This window comes from Mchenga conophoros, linkage group LG7 (genome assembly GCF_057382185.1).
Source record: "Mchenga conophoros isolate Kocher_MC1m ecotype Shallow Benthic linkage group LG7, M_conophoros_male_GT1.1, whole genome shotgun sequence".
NCBI classification, from domain to species: domain Eukaryota; kingdom Metazoa; phylum Chordata; class Actinopteri; order Cichliformes; family Cichlidae; genus Mchenga; species Mchenga conophoros.
This window is the reverse complement of record NC_140532.1, coordinates 44,328,805-44,346,871: the sequence shown is the minus strand read 5'-3', so window position 1 is coordinate 44,346,871 and position 18,067 is coordinate 44,328,805. Positions and strand designations below refer to the sequence as shown.

The window sequence follows — 18,067 nt, the reverse complement described above, 5'->3', positions numbered from 1 at the left end:
TGTTGCCAATGCCAATTAAAAGTGTTTAGATAATAGATCATAAAGGAAAAAAATGCCTCATCAGATTTTTTATATGCATGTATGTGTATGATTGTCATATGATAAATTCAGTATTACACATCCATCTGTTTGTCATATGGTGTCTGATCACACATTAGCCTTGAGTGTGTAAATCCTTGTGAACTTGTAACTAACACACAAGCCGCTTTGTTCTGTTTATAGTTTGTGTAGTTGTCCTAAGAATAAAACACTAGTCCTAACAACCAGTCTGTAAGAGGATGATATTTTGCTATGTTTACCACATCTAAACCTTGAAAAATACTACTGCTTCTCAAAGAAATACAAAAAGATAAAATTTCATATTATTCTATATTCATCGCACACGCAGTGATATATTTCACTACATTTCTTTTTTCTTAATTTTGGTGATTATGGAATATAGATGAAAATCAAGAATCCTGTATCTAAAATTATTAGAATATTTAATTTAGAGTTTGAGTAAATTACTATTCAAACAGTATATCTCACGGTTTAGTTCAATACCACCAACCACAATCATGTGGAAGACTGCTGACTTGACAGTTGACTAGATGATGATGATCATCACTGCGAATGAACACAGGAAGTCATTGCTGAAAAGGCTGGCTGTTCTCGAGAGTGCTGCATCACAGGATTTAAAAAGTTGACTGCTAGTGTGGCAAGAAAGGGTGCAAAAAAGATAATCACACCTTTGAGAGGATTGTCAAAAACAGCTGACTCCGGAAGTGATATTCAGGGACTCCTGAAGCAGAGACATCACAAATGTCTTACCTCGGCTAAAGATGAAGAACTGAATTTGCTCAGCGGTCCAAAGTTCTCTTTTAAGACGAAAGCAAATGTTGCATTTTGTTTGCAAATTACAGTCTTAGAGGTTTGGAAGAAGAACTGAGAAGCGCAGACTCCATAGTGTCTGAAGTCCAGTGTGAAGTTTCTGCAGTCTGTGGTGATTTGAGGTGCTGTATTATCTGCCGCTGTTTTGGTGTGTGTCCTGTGTTTTACATCAACTCCAAAATCAACACAGATGTCTGCCAGGGTTTTCCAGTGCTCTGCATGCTTCCATCTGCTGACAAGCTTTAAGGAGATGCCAATTTTCTTTTCCAGCAGGACTCAGCCCCTTCCCACAGAGCCAAGCATTCTACTACAAGGTGTGCTGACTCTGCCGTTACTGTGTGCAAGTGGTCAGCCAACTCAGGAGACTGGATTTCAGATTTTCATGAGCTACAAGCCATACTCATCAAAATTAAAACAAACAAAAACTTTTTCATTATATTTTAATTTTTTAGAATTCACTAGCAACTGGATTATGGCCATCTATCAATGTTCCAGCTGCTTAAGTAAACACATCTCTGACCACATTTGGACTACAGCCTCACATAGACTCTTAATTCAAAACTTTTTATGTTAAAAACACAATTGGAAAGCTCTCCGTATGTACTTCAAGACTGAATCACAAAGGCAAAATGCCAGTTCAGAATATGTGAGTGCTCAGACTCTTCAAAATACAGCACTAACAATTAATATTAACATTAAGTTTCCAGCAGAGATCCCAATGAGATTATAAAGCTGTGTTAGTGTGTATAAAAATGTCAGCAGTCTAAGGCAAACAGATAGGACTAAGCTCTTTTTCATACATATACTGCATAATTTTCTAGATAATCTAGTGTGTGATAACACAAATGTCTGGCTTGCTCTGACATTAGAGGCTCTTTATCCTGCCAGCTCCATAGTGCAAAGTCTGTGTAATATAAGGACAGAACATCTATCTATTGGCAAGTCAGCATCCTCACGAAGCCCAAACCAGACTCTCCACACGCAGTCACATTTTTTGATTTTTGCTATGATCGTTAACTTTTAACATCACTTTGTGAAAAGGTGTTTATTTGAACACCAAAGCCTGTGCAAAACGAGACAGCAAAACATACTGAAGTTGTACTGTAAGTTGTGCAGCTGATTAGTCGACACAAATGGAGAGCATTCTGAATGCAAATGATGAACATTTAAAAAAGCAAAAACAAGACCGTGTAAATAAAGGGTTAAATACACGTGGTTCACATGGTAATATACATAAACAAATGAAGTATTCACTGACAGACGGTTAAATAAATACAGCAGGCAGCAACAGACAGGATTCCAGGTTACTGTTCAGACATCTCTCCCATACCGTTGGAGATCAGTGAGGCAGCTACCACTGTTAAGACTTTCCGATTTCAAGCTACATGCAGCACGGCGGATATACGAGTTCACAGTCAATCAAGTGTGTTTTCTAAAAAATACAACTGTTCTTCACAAAATAAGTTTCACAATAAAGAGTGAGATTAATCTTCATTCCTGTAAAAACCATAGAAGCCAATAACGAGGCTTCTGACTTGGAGAATTCCCAAAGGGGTCACGAGTTCCAACACAGATGTGCATCAGCTGGACCCGACTATGGGAAATGTGAGCTTGGCGACTGCAAGATGGAAGATTCTCCTCTGTTATCAAGCTCGTTCTGTAGCCTGGTGAGGTTGGAGAGCTCCTCCAGCTCCTCAAACTGTCTGTCAGTCTTGTGGCTCACCAAGGAGCGATAGAAATGCACAGCGAAGACTATGAAAACCAAACCAAAGGGCACCATGATGGAGGTGGAGGTAATGGCAGCAGCCACTCCGGAGGAAACTGTGCTGTTGCTGGATTTGTTGGGCTTGATGGGCAAAAACTTAACCCAGCAGAGTAGAACCACCTCTGCCAGGAAGAGCAAAGTACCAATGACTGTGGAAAACGCCCACGCCAGCTCAATGTGCCGGTGCATTCGCTCATGTGGGGACTCCTTCACCGAGTTGAGATTGTGGACGTTGCTCACGGCCTCTATGTTGGGTAAAATGCAGGTGCTGACCATCAGAGCGAACAGGTGAACGGCTACGAGCACAGTGGTGCAGGCACTGAAGGCAATAAGGAGGGCAGGTGGGTAGGGGTAGCTGTTGTCCAGCTGCACTTCTACCATAGCCACCTGAGAAGACGGAAGGAAACGGGAAACACAACGTTACAACACAGGTCAGTAATGTCCTCTAACAGATTCGGAAGAGTGCCAGTGCTTGCCAGGAGACCGTGTTACCATAGCAAATCCAGACAGCAGAGCCGAGGTCCGACTGGAAGCCTTCAGTTTAGCTCGACTCAGGTACAGCTTTCTCCAGGACAGCGCTTGCAGGGAATGCTCGTTCAGACTCATACTGCGACACTTAGCAAAAACACTCTGTTACTTAAAAAAGGACAGCGTACACTTACACAGCATTTAACCTCGCACGCTAACTGAACTGCGGAAGCAATTTCTTGTCGTTCTTCAGCGTGCCGCTGTACCGCCTGCACCTTGCATTACCCATAAGTCTGCGCGCTCCCATGGAAACATCCGCTGCTGAGCATTTGCTTTAAAAACATGGTGCTACTCATTATTAATTAGTCAGCGATAATAGTGTAACTACGGAGTTATATATGTTAGCTTGTTTCTGCCAGTATAAATAAATACATACATTTTTTGAAAAAATGGCTAAAGTCACATTTTGCCGGTACTTACTCAACCGTATGAGTAAATAACTCGAAAATTGAGGAAGTATTTGGAAATTCGAGATGTTAAGTTGAAATTTTGAGAAAATAACCGGAAAATTCAGCTTAGCTACGCTTAATGGAGGCTTGTTTCCGCCATTGATTTTTTTTTTAAATAAATAAATAAAAATGATGCCAGGCAGAGGTAAGTTCAAATTCGGAGTTATTATCTCAAAATGTTCTCAGCGCTTTAAGTTGGTAAGTCAAGATTTTGAGTTAACCTATAATTTCGACTGAGCTACGTTTTACGGACCCTTGTTTCTCCCAGTGGAAAAAAAAGAAGTAGAAAATAAAAATAAAATGATGCCGGGGAGAGGTGAGTCGATATTTGGAGTTATCTCAAAAAAATTGAGTAACTCAAAGAGATAAAAATATGACTTAACAGTTTCGAGTTATGAAATTAAAAAAATTGCAACAATAACCCCAAATTTTGAATTAACTCTGTACTTTCCTCGCACTAGGGAAAAAGGAGAAAAAAACTGATTGAATAGCTTGAAATTTCAAGCTATTTAGTTAACATTTTAAGATAATAACTATTTTTTTTACATTTTATCTTATTTTTCAGCGGTGGAAACAAGCTTATTAGAATTGCACGTGTAAAACTTATAAACAAAGAAATAAAAAATAAACTTTTTAAGTTAAATGTACCGTTCTTTATAGTTTAATAAACGTGAGTAAATATACCTCCTTTTTATTGCTTGATGTTTAAAATAGATATCAGCGCTATTCGATAACAGGGGGTTTAACCAGTATTAGTATCATTTTCCCCCCACTACTACAATAAAACCGTGTGACGTGGGGAATGTTTATTGTTGGTGAGCGAGGTTAAAAAGCGTACTGACATGCCGTGACGTTGTCCAACAATGTTTTGGTTCCTGGCGGTGACGTAATACACAAAAACATGGTTTCCTTGTTTTGAACCCGTAAAGCGTGCTAAGTGTTTTCTCTCAACTTCGCCACGCACGGAGATGCATTCGCGAAACTGAGTGGCCGGAAAACAATCGTAAAAGACGATGGCTCAGGCCGCAGAGACGTGTGCTGAATCCGGACGCAGGCTGGTGTGTACCATCTGCCGTGTTAAATGTTAGCTTATGAGGCGAGACTGGCAGCGAGCTAATTAGTTAGCTAAGCTAACCCTCGCCACTGTGAGCGTTGGGATATCTGTCAAGTCACTTAAGATGTCCAAGTTTAAGCAAAACGAGGAAAAACGGCTAACTGTCGCATTTTAGAGTCTATAACTTCTTTTCTGATCGCAGTAGTTGAGCGAGCGTAGCGTAATTAAAACGAGATAAATCAATATCTGGAGCAGCGGAGTCGAGCAAACATTTTACAATCGCTTCCATAAAATATCACAAACAGCTGGCTTTGTAGTTTTTGCACTAGTTCACACATTCAAAGAAATGACTGCTGTTATAGTACTATCAAAACTTTAGCACAACCCACTGCTCCAGTTTGAAAGTCACACGTAAAATTAACGATCGGTTCCCTCACACGAGTCACAATGACCGTTCAAGGGGGGCAGAAAGTGGCCTTTTGGGGTAGAAAGAGTTCTCTCTTTCCGCGTGGCTCTGTTTTTGTCTTGTAAAACATCTCGTTTTCAATGGCAGCGCTCCATCTCCCGGACGATGTACGACGAAAACGAGGACCTGTCTGACGTGGAGGAAATTGTAAACATCAGAGGGTTCAGCGTGGAGGAAAAGGTCCTCAGTGACAGCTACAGCGCAGACTTTGTCCGGGTGATGGAGGGTAAAGGTAAAGCAGCACGGTGCATATTAGCTTTCTTATAGGTTACATGTGACTGCAGTAGTTTTCAAATAATTGCTTTGGACCTAAATGTAAAACTACTGTCTTGCAGACTTCACTTATGAGTATGTGCAAAGGGAGGGTCTAAGGATCCCTCTCATTTTTAAAGAGAAAGATCAATTAGGGATCAGGTGAGAAACCTTTCCTTTAAATGTGCAATGCCTGTGCACATGCTGTAGATTCAACCTACTTTCTATTTTATTTATATATATATTTATGGTTTTAAGTCTTTGGGAACTAAACAACATGCATCCCTTTCCTATAAATATGCAGAATGCCAGATCCAGAATTCACAGTCAGTGAAATTAAAGGACTAGTTGGTAAGTAGACACTGATGCACACACATGCATATTTTTACCCGTGCATATACTTATTACTCTTAGCCTGTGTGCAAACACGACCAAAGTATATCTGCATCTTCTTCAGAGAATAAGGGCTTTTGCATTGTTGTAAAAAGTAAAAAAACAAACAAACAAACAAACCCCAAAACAGTCTGTGATATGGTGAGGCTCCATGCTGACTTAAAAAAATGTAATGAAGTCATGTTTCATGGTCAAATTTCCTTTTAATTTAATTTATGATGAAACATGTTCAGTCTGCACTAACTATGACTAGGCATGTGGGAAGTTTCAGGATAATGAGTAGCTGTTTTAGTTTTGTCACAACAATTTGCTAATTTTATCTGATATTATAGAAATTGCTAACTTGAAAGATATAGTAGAAATGATTTATTTACTGATCTGCCTACCAACCATCCAAATCTAGTGGATGTTGCCGATGCCAAATGCTAGAAATGGACATAAAAAATAGAAGAGAACGTCAAAAAAAGTCACATTTTAATCATGCATCAGTGTTGTTTTTTGTATTTTTCTTAGGAAATAAGTTATTTAGTGAGCATGCATCTGTTAGTCACTCTGCTGTATGCCTGTATCTCTGTCTGTGTCTACCTCTTGTACTATTGTGTTATGTGTGTAGGATCATCACGATAGGTTCACCCAGGGCCTCTTGCTCATATTGTGGGGTTATGTTAAAGGTCTCATCATGCTGTTTTCTGTTTGCGACTGTTTTCTAATGCAGTGAAATATAATTATGTTAAGTGTGCCCTGGAAGAAATTGAGCCAGGGTATGATTGGGGTGTAGTTGCCCCATCTAGTGGTTAAATTTGGGAATTACAAATAAGAAGTACTGCTCTTGTTCATAGTAGAATATTTTGCAACAGTACAACTTCTCTGTGTATAAATATGACAAAGCATACGCCGACTCACAGACAGACTGCACTGGATTGTGTGTTGATGTTGATGCGTATGATCTCATTGGCTAAATTCATCATATCCTGGTTGTTTTTCGCAGGCAGTCGCCGGTCTGTGGACGTTATGGATGTGAGCACTCAGAAAGGTTCTGAAATGAGCATGGCTCAGTTTGTCCGCTATTATGAGACGCCAGAGGAAGAGCGGGACAAACTGTTCAATGTCATTAGCTTGGAGTTCAGCCACACCAAGCTGGAGAACCTCATCAAGCGTCCCACAGTGGTAATCTGCCCCCGACCCTCGCTGTGTATCATACTATAAGAGGTTTGATAGAGGTCACAAATCTGGTGAAAGATTCAAAGAAGAATGACAAAAATAGAAGATGATAGAACACTGTGATTGGTTGCTGAATGGTGCTGCTTTGATTGCTCTTATAGGTGGATCAAGTGGACTGGGTGGACAACATGTGGCCTCCTGGTTTGAAACAAAGCCAAACTGAAGCCACCAATATCATCTCAGAGATGAAATACCCCAAAGTGCAAAGGTATGCATTGCACTGTTGTGCTTTTGTTTTTATGAAGGTCTCTTTGGAGCTGTGTGTCAGTCTACGAGGGGTGAAAAAAAATTGTGTGTAGAGCAAGAAAATAAATACTAATAAAAAGAAAACACTTGTAGAAAATGTCTGTTTCTCCTCCCATCTCTCATCCATCGCTCCATCACGGTAGAGTACTGCATACTGTCACCTCCTGTACGTGCTCCTTGTTGTTGCTAGGCAGCAGGATTTTTTCCCCCTCCTCGCATAAGAGAAAGGTTTCTAACAACTGTGGTCTGACTGCACACACACACCACTCAGCCAATCAGCCGTTGAAGAGTCAAAATGAATCAAAACCAGGGCTGCCTGTCTTTTTAATGTCAGCTGCCCATATTTTCTACTGTTACACTTAAACCCTGCTAATCTCCTGTATTGTTCATAGAGGTTAGGGAGATGCTGGCAGTGGTTTAGGGTGTAACAGAGTAGAATATCAAACAAGACGATTTTACTGCTGCAATTTCAGCACACTGTGCAGAAGCTAGTTTAGAATCTATTACTTAAAATAAAGCCATTTTCAAAACTAAAACATTTCAGTCATCTGTACTCTTGTATTTTTCCCTTCAGCACACTCACTGGTGTCCCCTTTGCCTAGAGGCTTCACTTTAAAATTGTTAATCTAGTATACTGTTGCATGAAGACACATCCCATGTTGTTTCTCACCTCCTGTTCTATTTAATTGGACACCAGCTTTTTGTTAGGTACACCTGTTCAACTGCTCATTAACACAAATATCTAATCAGCCTGCTGATGTTCAAACTGAGTGGGGAATGGGGAAGAAAGGTGACATAAGTGACTTTGAACGTGGCATGGTTGTTGGTCCCAGACTCGCTGGTCATATGAAAATGTTGATTTACTGCACAGCCAACCCATCCAGGTTGCTTTGAGTTGATACGAAGGCAACAGAAGCTCAAACAACTTCTTGTTACAGCCAAGTTATGCAGAAGAGCATCTCTGAATGCATATCTTGGACTACAGCAGCAGAAGACCACACTGACATTTTTAAGATGGGGGCAGACCAACATGAAAGCATCCATCCATCCATCCATCCATCCTTCCTTCCTTCCTTCCTTCCTTCCTGCATTGTATCAGTGGTTCAGCCATCTTCTAATGGCTGCTTCCTGCAGGATAATGTGCCAGATCACATAGCTCAAACTGATTTTCTTTTAAACATGACATTGATGTCACTGTACTCAAATGGCCTCACATCAATATGAACCAACATCTGAACTGGAATGACTGACTGTTCGCTTTATAATTTCAAATAAAGTTCAGAAAAAGAAAAAAAAAAAAACAGGAAAAAAACCAAAAACAATATGAACCGACATCTGAGGTATGTTCCCAGCACCTTGTTGAATCTATGCCATGAAGAATTAAACCAGCTCTGAAGGCATAACGGGGTCCAGCCGAGAACTAGTGAGGTGAAACTCGTGATATAGCTGTGGAGCGTTAAATTTTTTATTATTGTTGCAGTGAAAGCTACCCTGGATATGCTCTCATTTATGATTCACTAGGAACTCAGTCTTCTTTCATGCGGTGATAACACACAAGTCTTTAAATTAAAAAGCTGTGAAATAGTCAATAATGATGTCAGGATTTTTTTTTTATTTTAAATTTTGGCTTTGCTGTTTGACGGATGGTTCAACTGGCAAAATTCAAACTTCTTTTTATTTGTGAAGGTGTTAGATTCTCTCTCAGTGGCATTCACAGTATCATCGTGTGCAAGATGTCCTTAGAAGGGCTTTCCTTTAAATGTCTCCAAGTCAGTGGGGATTCTCTTAGAGATTATACTCTTTAGCTAAATTGGCAAATCATTTGTGTCTTGGGGTTCTAATCATTCCTAAATTAATTCCTAGAGGAGAATTGCCTTATTGTGAAGTGTTTTCTACGCTGTGTCGCTCCCGAGAGTTACCTGTGTCGGTAGCATCCTGAGATTATTGCTGCCTTGTAATTAGCCATGTTGTGTTTACCACTTTTTTCTGTTTACCTATTTACTTCTTGTCTCTTAGATGATTTTCTAATTTCCTTTGTAGGTATTGTTTGATGAGCGTGAAGGGCTGCTACACAGATTTCCACATCGATTTTGGGGGAACTTCAGTTTGGTATCACGTATTCAAGGGACAGAAAGTAAGTTTATTCTTTCTTTGTAAAGCTTGGTTGCCTCTTTAGGATATACTGATCACACCTACGAAGACGTCTGCTAATATTCCTCAAAGCTTTGAATGTTGTTAACAGTTACAGACTCTAAGTAGAAATGACTGCTTCTCCTCAGGTGTTCTGGCTTGTGCCTCCAACTCCCTATAACCTTGCCCTGTATGAGGACTGGGTCCTGTCAGGCAAGCAGAGTGATGTCTTCCTGGGAGACCGAGCTGATGGATGCCAGAGAGTGGAGCTTCAACAAGGATACACCTTCTTCATCCCATCTGGTGTGTTGGCATGGTTGTCTTAAAGTAGCCAGCAGGAATAGATTAGGCTCCGTTAATGCTCAGCTTTGAATATTTGACCATTTTATAACACATTTAACTCTCTGTAATTAAGGGTGGATCCACGCTGTCTACACTCCCGTGGACACACTGGTGTTTGGAGGCAACATTCTGCACAGCTTTAACATTCCTATGCAGCTTACCATCTATGAGATAGAGAACAGGACAAAGGTAGGAGTCTATTTTCTCCACTTTGTGGCTTAACTCTGATCTGGACTGCAATATAGTAAACTCCACGTGGGAGAAATTAATCTCTCTGAGAACCAGGGGAAGGTGAAAAGTTTACCCTTGAGAGAGACAGGAGAATAAGAGGTGTGGGCATTTGCAAAACTAATTTTTGGATAAAGTAACCCTTTCTTGGGTTCTTTCTATATTTTACTTGCGTTGTGCATTAACATCTTTGTGGCTATCTTTTTCCACTTCCTGTTAAATGTGAGCTGGTCTGCTGGGATTACAGTTGCATTACTGAGAATTCTGCATAGCCTCTGACTGTCAGAGCACAAGATACTGCTACAGATAGCAGCCGCCTCGTTCCTTATAGTCCTTTATAGTTTGACTTACGCTTTAAGCTGTTTTTTATATGCATTAAAGCTTTTGTGGTAATGGAAGGCCAACTTTGTTTTAACCTTACTTAAATGACCAATCATTGAAAGCATCCATTTGAGATTTTCATTTACTTTTTAATGGTTCTTTAATTGAATCTGTCATTTTTAATTTTTTTTGTTTTGTCATCCCTTCAGGTTCATTCCAAGTTTCGTTTCCCCTTCTATTATGAGATATGCTGGTATGTCCTGGAGAGATACCTGCATTGCCTTACCAAACGGTCCTACTTTTCTCAGGAGATCCGTAAAGAATCTATGGGTGAGTGAAAAACCTCAATTACGGCACCAAAGTAATTGCACTCTATACCTCTTTGTGACCAACAACCACCAGCAACTGCTCGCCGGCTGGTTGGGTAATACATATTTTTCCCTAGCGACATGTGGTTGCCGGGGAGGGGAAGGGGCACTGACTGGAGCCTAACCCAGCTGGTATGTCACAGGAAGTCACTTTAGATCAAACTTGAATGTTTCAGGGGTTTGGATGTGTTGTTGTTGCTTTGTTATATGTGCTAACCTACAAATTGACCCATAATTTCAGGATTACTAACAGGTGCTCCCCAAACTAGAGAAATTATTTGCTCATTGGTATGCCCGTTATCAAAACATCCATTATAGGAAATCTGCTTTCATCCCTGCAGATTTTGAGACAAAGTCAAAGACAGAAAGCCCCTCCTCTGACTCCAGGAGTCAAGACATGAACGAGGACTCGTGTGGGACTCATGTCAGAGATGAGCAGGGTGAAAAACTAGAGAGAGTTCCTCAGGATGGACCCTGCACACCCGACAATGGGAAGGGCCAACATCTCAAAGCTGTTTTATCCATCGACTCTGAGGACAGCTGTAACCCCAGCTCGGCCTCTTTAGATTTCCTTAAAACTCCTTCAGACTCTCCAAACTCAGAGCCTCAGAATAAATGGATTCATTTAACAGAGTTTGAACTGAATGGGCTAAGGACGCTGATTGAAAAGCTCGAGTCACTCCCGGAAAATAGGAAATGTATTCCAATGGGAATAGAGAACCCCCAAGCGCTGTTGGATGACTTAAAGGTAAAAAAACCAAAAAACCAAACATGTTTGCGGCATGCCTTCAGATTACTTAACAGACAGGAATCATAGTTCGGCCCTATTTTGATTTTGTTCTCTGTGCCCGTCTAGGTTGTCTTAAAGGAACATACTGATGATGACCCTAAATTAGCCATCACTGGATATCCTGTGGTGTACTGGCCTAAGAAAACCATAAAGGTAAGAAAGTGTCACCTGCAATACATCTGTTTTCCAGCAAATATAGTGTTTTTACTTAATTTTCAGGCACTTGAGAATCATTTTATGTGCTACATACCTGTGTAGTACAAAGCTTATGCACCTTTTGCTTAAATTTGTGGTGCAAGCAACATCACTGAGTATATTTTAAATAGATATTTACCTATCAATACAGGTGTGCATATTTTATATATTTCTTTACCTATGTTATATAGGTACATATCTGGTACAGGACAATTATTAATGGCTAAGGTCCTGTCTTCCCTCACTCATCCCACCACTCACTGCACTCCTTCCCTTTAGCAGGAGATTTAACAGTTTGCATAATTTTGTCATAACGGGCTGCAGTATTGCCTAATGAAGTAAATGATTAGATATTTTTGCTCCTCTGCATAATTTGACATGTGTTTTGTTGTCATTAATGCTTTTTGGTGTGCCTTCCGAATCCAAAACAAGCCTTTAGTGTCCATAAAAACATTGTTTACTAAGAGCAGAAATTATATGGCATGTCTCACCATGTCACAGCCTTCGCGTTTTACGTTGGGGGGACTAAATATTTACAGAGATCCAGAAATATTGCCCTCGCTAGCCTTTTTGCTGTCATATGTTTTGAGTGGTGTCGAGTTCCACAAATGCGGTGTTTCGCATTTGTTCGAAACACCGCGATACGGTTCATTTGAAATTGTGATATCGTAAGACGAAAATGGTTGTTGATGTCAGAAGGCTCGAAGTGCATTTGATGTCATGTTACCTGAGTTTCTCTAGCCATGAGCTGAGCAGCAGACTGTGAGGTCATAATTGAGGCTTTTCATTTATTATCCAAATATAACAACAACAACAAAAAAAAACATGCTCCTTAATATCAGTACAATTCTTATCTCACTCACGGTGTAACATAAGATATCCCAAAACAAATCAAAATGTGAATAAATGGCTTTAATCTGTGTGATGGTTGCAATTTTAATTAGAAGTGTTTAAATATGCCACGGTGCTGCTCTATTTTAGTCGCTGAATATGTGTGATTAAAAATGTATCCAAACAAACACACAAGACATCGGAGCCTCAGCTGAAAGTTTAAGAATGAGATGTGCTTTACAGGAATGCATGAAAGTGAAGTTTGTATGGGTCTTACAAACCCTCAGGATCTCCCCCACCGGGCTCTCCAAAGGCCAGCTGCTGGTCGTGGGGCCTCTTTGTGTTTGCCTTTTGTAATGAGATGCCATCTGGCTCTGGCTGTGCAGAGCCTGCTCTCCTCTCCCTCTGCTACTCATCATAAATATGATAATACCTTTACTGCATTTTCTCTCCACATTGGATGGAGGCAGACTCCCCCCGAGTGCATATTCTGATTCACAGCAGCCTCCCATTGGCTCTGCGCTGCCCAGCACCCCCTCCTCTTCCTCAGTGAGTCGATCCATATTAATGAGGCAGGCTTGTATGTGTTTCCTACATCTGCTTGTGGTATTGTGGAGCTTTTGGAGCAGGAGGGAGGGCTATAGGCCTGACAGCAGTAGCAGGAGGAGGAGGAGGAGGAGACTGCAGCCATGTCAGTTTGCTGTAAGCTGGACGGTATCTGAAAACCAGCCATGGCCATGTCGCTGAGCGCCGATGATGAGGACTACGACTCAGACTCCGAGCAGGTTAGCACCCTAAAAGCCCTGCAGGCAGGCGTAAGCAGGCCGCCAGAGGAATGCTTGTGTGAGACAGAGCAGTGTGCAGCATCACAGGGCAGTGAAGTAATGGAGATACCTGAAGACAAAAGCACTGATTCAGTTTATCTTCTGTGCTTGGGCTTTGATTTTCTATTTTATTTTTTTGCCTTTGTTTTTATTTTTTTTTGCTTCTTTTTTTGTGGTAGATTTGTTGTTTGTGCGTGCGTGCGTGCTTGCATTTTTATTATCAGATAAATCCAGCAATAGGAGCTTCTGTTTATGTAGCTCGAGGTTGCTATTGGTTGTGTGAAGATGCAGGAGCTGAATCTCTAACGGTCTGATTGTAAACCTATCGATTGATATCAGAATACATGTCATGGTAAACCAAAACAAAAGGGGAAGGTTTTTCTTTCAGTGTGCGTTAATGAAAAGACATAATTTTTTGTGAAAACGTTAGACGATGGGACTTGCACGGAAATTGTTAATTCAAATATTTCCCCCCCTACACTCTTTACTCTGAACCACACCCCCCTTACATTAAGCCTGTGCCTGCATTTAGATTAAAAAAATGCTGACTGCAGATGAATGAGTCAATTCTGCTCTGCTGACAGATATTAAAAAGGCTTTTTCCCCCCTCCAAGTTTTATCCCAAAGTTCAACTATTCAAACATCTTTGGGATGTATTACGTCCACAGCAGGTTGTATAACTGTTAAATCACTGCGTTGCTCCAAAGCATAGCAGTTCAACTTCAACCTGAGCAACTTGTGAAATATCACTGCCCGATTATCTGCTTGTGCTGTGTGGTCTCAATATCTCCGATGCATGCTCTGTATATATGGAGATTTTAAAACTGATTGACATTGTAATTGATCTCCATTGAAAAGTTTACTTATCTATATCCCCTTGAAGAGAAATTGTGAATACCAGGAACCGTTATTGCATCAGAGCAACGTGAACGTGGTGTGTTTATGTCAGTGCAGAGTTTAGATCATCACAGTGTTCCATGTATTACTGCTGTCAGCTATCTGATTGTGAAGTTTGCCATATTGTGTGCAGTGTGTGTTCGTGTGTGTGCTGTCTTCACTGCAATGATGGGTATCTTCCTACTAGCTCAGGGCTGTGTCACTGAACATAAGGGTCTGCTCCTCATAATGTTTTCCAGCTGAATGAGCTCTGTAGTGCTAAGAAATTACTAGCGGGTCACCCATGCTGTCCTTGTTACTGCACAAAGGGGACAAATGTGCATCCTTCTTGCTGTAAAAAGGCACACGCTACATAATACAGATTTCATTGGCTGCTTTTCCTGAAACATGCTGATGAAGGCTTAGCTGCCACCGGTGACATATTTTCTTGTCAGGAGTTCTTGGATATCATTGCAAAAAAACATGAGCAGATACAGGGAGTACTTACTGAGATTTAAGGGAAGTTGGTTGTCTTTGGTGATGTTGCTGTTGCCAGCCTTTCCTGTGATTGAAAATTGTGTGTCAGAAGGATATCTGCTTTAGAGATCACCCCACTTATCTGTCTGCAGGGAGGGAGCAGAGTTGGAGGGGGAATTGGTGGAAAATATAGACTACAATCCAAAACCTGCCTCCTTGTGGTTCATGTCACAGACATAAACAAACATGAATGGAGGCAGTGTTCCTGCACGGCCTGGTTACTTGTTGTTTCGTGTGAATCTATTGCAACTTCAGCCCATCAGCTGACACTTAAAATGGCAAAAGCTGAGTTGCAGAACATCATGTGTGTTGTTTTGCTGGGTAATCTGGTCTCATTTCATTGTTTCTTCTCTTCTTAATCCCACCCCCTCCTCAACCATCCCATCCTACACACACACACACACACACACACACACACACACCAATATCTCCCGCTAATCCTGTCTGGTCACCACATATCTGACTGCCTATGTCAGTCAATTCTGTGGCTATTGTTGGAATAAATTATTACAATGTGCGCAAGACAGAGCCTACTTAATTTTTTTTCTTTTTTTTTTTGTGTTAGATGGTCTCATTACAGTTCTTATTGGTTACAAGTCCGTGTGTCATAGACTGTTCTGTTAGGGAATGGGACGTGGCTGTTGCTATGCTGACACTAGGAAAATCTGCACTGCCGATGTAACTAAAGAAATCCGATCTTCATTTCCAGGAGCTGCAGTGTTTTGCACTCCTCGTTCATGTTTATTTCATTTCACACACTCCACTCTTTTTATTTTTGATTTTTTTCTTCATGTGGCATGGCTGGCAGTGTTTTGACTTGTGGTTTTCATGTTAAAAATACATTGTTGTGGTGGGGATGTGAGCCCGAGGGGGTGGGGGCAAAATATATATATATATATGACACAAGAAAAATAATGATGCTGATCAAAGACTCCCTCATTTCAATTGGCCACTTCTGTTAAATAGAGCACATTTAATAACGCGCACGGCTGTAAACCATGGAATAATAGATCCTAGTGATCCATGTGTGAAATGTAGCCATAAGTGCAGCTCCTCTTTGAAGTAGAAACACGCAAGCAATTGAGGTGCTAAATTTGGAAGACGCCTCCAGGGACGTTTTTGATGTGTTTGTTTTCTCTCGTACTCTGAGCTATACCAGGCGTGAATAATGTGTTTATGCGCAGCATGTTTCGATCAGGTTTGTGGATATGTGTTATGTGCTGTTTTTGCGTATATAAATGCAGGTGTTTTTTTTCCTTTTTGCTTTCATCTGCGCCTGGAAATCTTGACCCAGAGATGGGGGGGAAACAAAGAAGGGTCCAGGCAGTACTTTAGACGTCAGCTGTAGCACCAACCGCAGCTGGATTTAATTGCCTCTTTTTTTGTTTTTTTTGTTTTTTTTTCTTTTTATGTAACATGATTGTAAGTGTGCTCTAAAAGGGCCGCGCGACTGCAGAGCTTCATTATTAGAATGGAGATAATCAGTCATCAGAATGATGATAAACATGTACAGCGGTTTGTTATTAACAATGCAAACCAAAGGTAGTGAAAGCTAATGATGCGAGTACTTTGCCAATGACATCCTAATTGTTATATTAATTAACTGCGCTGCGCTGCATCCCGCGGCGTGCTTAACATGTACTTGGTGAATATTTTGAACATTCACTCTTTGCCAACACATGACTCTATCTGACCTTTAAGTGCATACTTGTTGGCTTATCGTTACTGATGCACCGCACTTTGTCCTCCTCTCTGTTTTGTCTTTCTTGGGGCGATCGTGGCCCAAGAGTTGGCAGTTCGTCTTGTAATCGGAAGGTTGCCGGTTTGAGCTCCGGCTCCGACAGTCTCGGTTGTTGTGTCCTTGGGCAAGACACTTCACCCGTTGCCTACTGGTGGCGCCAGTGTCCGGCAGCCTCGCCTCCGTCAGTGCGTCCCAGGGCAGCTGTGGCTACAATGTAGCTTACCATCACCAGTGTGTGAATGTGTGTGTGAATGGGTGAATGACTGAATGTAGTGTAAAGCGCTTTGGGGTCCTTAAGGACTAAGTAAAGCGCTATACAAATACAGGCCATTTACCATTTCTTTTTTCCTTTTTCTTTTTTTTTTTCCTTAGCCCCGGCCTCCCAACCGGCCAAAACCTAAGATGGCAGCATCTCCCGCATCAGCGGTCAAGCTGTCGGCCAGCCGGGGTACATCTGGAGCCAGGAGGAGACGGACACGCTGTCGGAAATGCGAGGCGTGTCTGCGGACGGAGTGCGGAGAGTGTCACTTCTGCAAAGACATGAAGAAGTTCGGCGGGCCGGGACGCATGAAGCAGTCCTGCATCATGAGGCAGTGCATTGCTGTAAGTATGATGTGTGTGAGTGAACTTTTGTGTGGTGTAGTCATCAGTGTGGGCAGCACGGTGGTTAGCAGTGTTGGGTCGCAGCAAGAAGGTCCTCAGTTCGACTCCACCATCTGGCCGGGGCCTTTCTGTTTGCATGTTTTCTCTGGGTACTCTGGCTTCCTCCTATAGTACAAAGTAGAGCAGGGCGATATGGCCAAAAATATTTATCACGATATATATTTGAAAATTTGCGATAACGATATAACCGACGATATAATTGATGCGAGACAAAATACAACTCCACAACATTACTAGCGCAAAAAGACAACCTTCCATTTATTTTCACTTAAACAAGAAGCTGGTTTTTATGTACATTAAAGCTTTATAAAAATGTAACAGTGCAAATGCAAATTCCTTGCTGAAAGTTTAACCAAAAGGCATTTCCAGTAGAAATGGGCTGACATATCCTGAGCATAACCATGTATAATATCCACTGAAGTTAAAAAGAGGTGCTTTGCAACATTAAACTGCAGTGTGCAGTACGCATTTTTCGGACCATAAGGTGCACGGGATTATAAGGCACATTAAGCGAAACAAAGCAGTCAGATAAATCAAACTTTATTAAACTCATTCTTCTTGCTTCCTCCACTTCTGTACCATTGATTCATTAATGTTGAATTCTCTGGCAGCTGCTCTATTCCCATGTTGTTGCAGTATAGTAATGACTAACCTCGTATTGTGGATGGATTATCTCTAGGGTTGCCAACCGTCCCTTAAAATACGGAATCGTCCCGTATTTAGAAACAAAAGTACACGTCCCGTATTGAGCTAATAAGGGACGCACTTTGTCCCGTAATACAGTGAGAATCAAAAGTAGTCTATAAATGTTTATGGAATTAACGCTTTGTTTGAAAACATAATTCCCAGCCCCTCTCCTGCTTTGTGACCAATGAGCTGACAGCACACTTATGACAATTCAGATTACCGCTCATCTCATTGGTCGAGGAAAGGTCGCTTACGGAGAAAATACCGGAAGACAACAGATGACCACAACA

General features: G+C 41.2%; 2 protein-coding genes across 5 annotated transcripts in view; one reads left to right on the top strand and one right to left on the bottom strand.

Annotated features, from left to right (window-relative positions):
- Nucleotides 1-516: 516 nt before the first annotated feature.
- On the bottom strand, nt 517-5,223 carry orai1b (ORAI calcium release-activated calcium modulator 1b). Its single transcript, XM_085279517.1, has 2 exons — nt 3,128-5,223; nt 517-3,022 (listed from the first exon to the last, which is right to left on the bottom strand). The coding sequence occupies exons 1-2, from the start codon at nt 3,239-3,241 to the stop codon at nt 2,465-2,467; spliced, it is 672 nt and encodes a 223-aa protein (XP_085135643.1). The 5' UTR covers nt 3,242-5,223; the 3' UTR covers nt 517-2,464.
- The window catches only part of kdm2bb (lysine (K)-specific demethylase 2Bb), a 32,417-nt gene continuing 17,656 nt past the window's right edge, over nt 3,307-18,067 (top strand). For 3 of the 4 annotated variants that reach the window (XM_085279513.1, XM_085279512.1, XM_085279511.1), the window contains exons 1-13: nt 3,307-4,670; nt 5,220-5,364; nt 5,468-5,546; nt 5,689-5,735; nt 6,766-6,944; nt 7,100-7,206; nt 9,285-9,378; nt 9,524-9,677; nt 9,790-9,905; nt 10,475-10,595; nt 10,975-11,381; nt 11,490-11,576; nt 16,800-17,030. In XM_085279513.1, coding sequence (XP_085135639.1) covers nt 4,626-4,670; nt 5,220-5,364; nt 5,468-5,546; nt 5,689-5,735; nt 6,766-6,944; nt 7,100-7,206; nt 9,285-9,378; nt 9,524-9,677; nt 9,790-9,905; nt 10,475-10,595; nt 10,975-11,381; nt 11,490-11,576; nt 16,800-17,030 — 1,812 coding nt within the window. In that variant the 5' untranslated portion in view covers nt 3,307-4,625. Of the gene's footprint in view, nt 4,671-5,219; nt 5,365-5,467; nt 5,547-5,688; nt 5,736-6,765; nt 6,987-7,099; nt 7,207-9,284; nt 9,379-9,523; nt 9,678-9,789; nt 9,906-10,474; nt 10,596-10,974; nt 11,382-11,489; nt 11,577-16,799; nt 17,031-18,067 lie in introns of those variants that run through there. The other variant, XM_085279514.1, reaches the window with a different exon arrangement.

Coding starts and splice junctions, on each gene's coding strand:
- orai1b (XM_085279517.1), bottom strand. CDS start 3,241: ATGAGTCTGAACGAGCATTCCCTGCAAGCGCTGTCCTGGAGAAAGCTG. Junction 3,023..3,127: donor TGCTGTCTGGATTTGCTATG/GTAACACGGTCT, acceptor CCGTCTTCTCAG/GTGGCTATGGTAGAAGTGCA.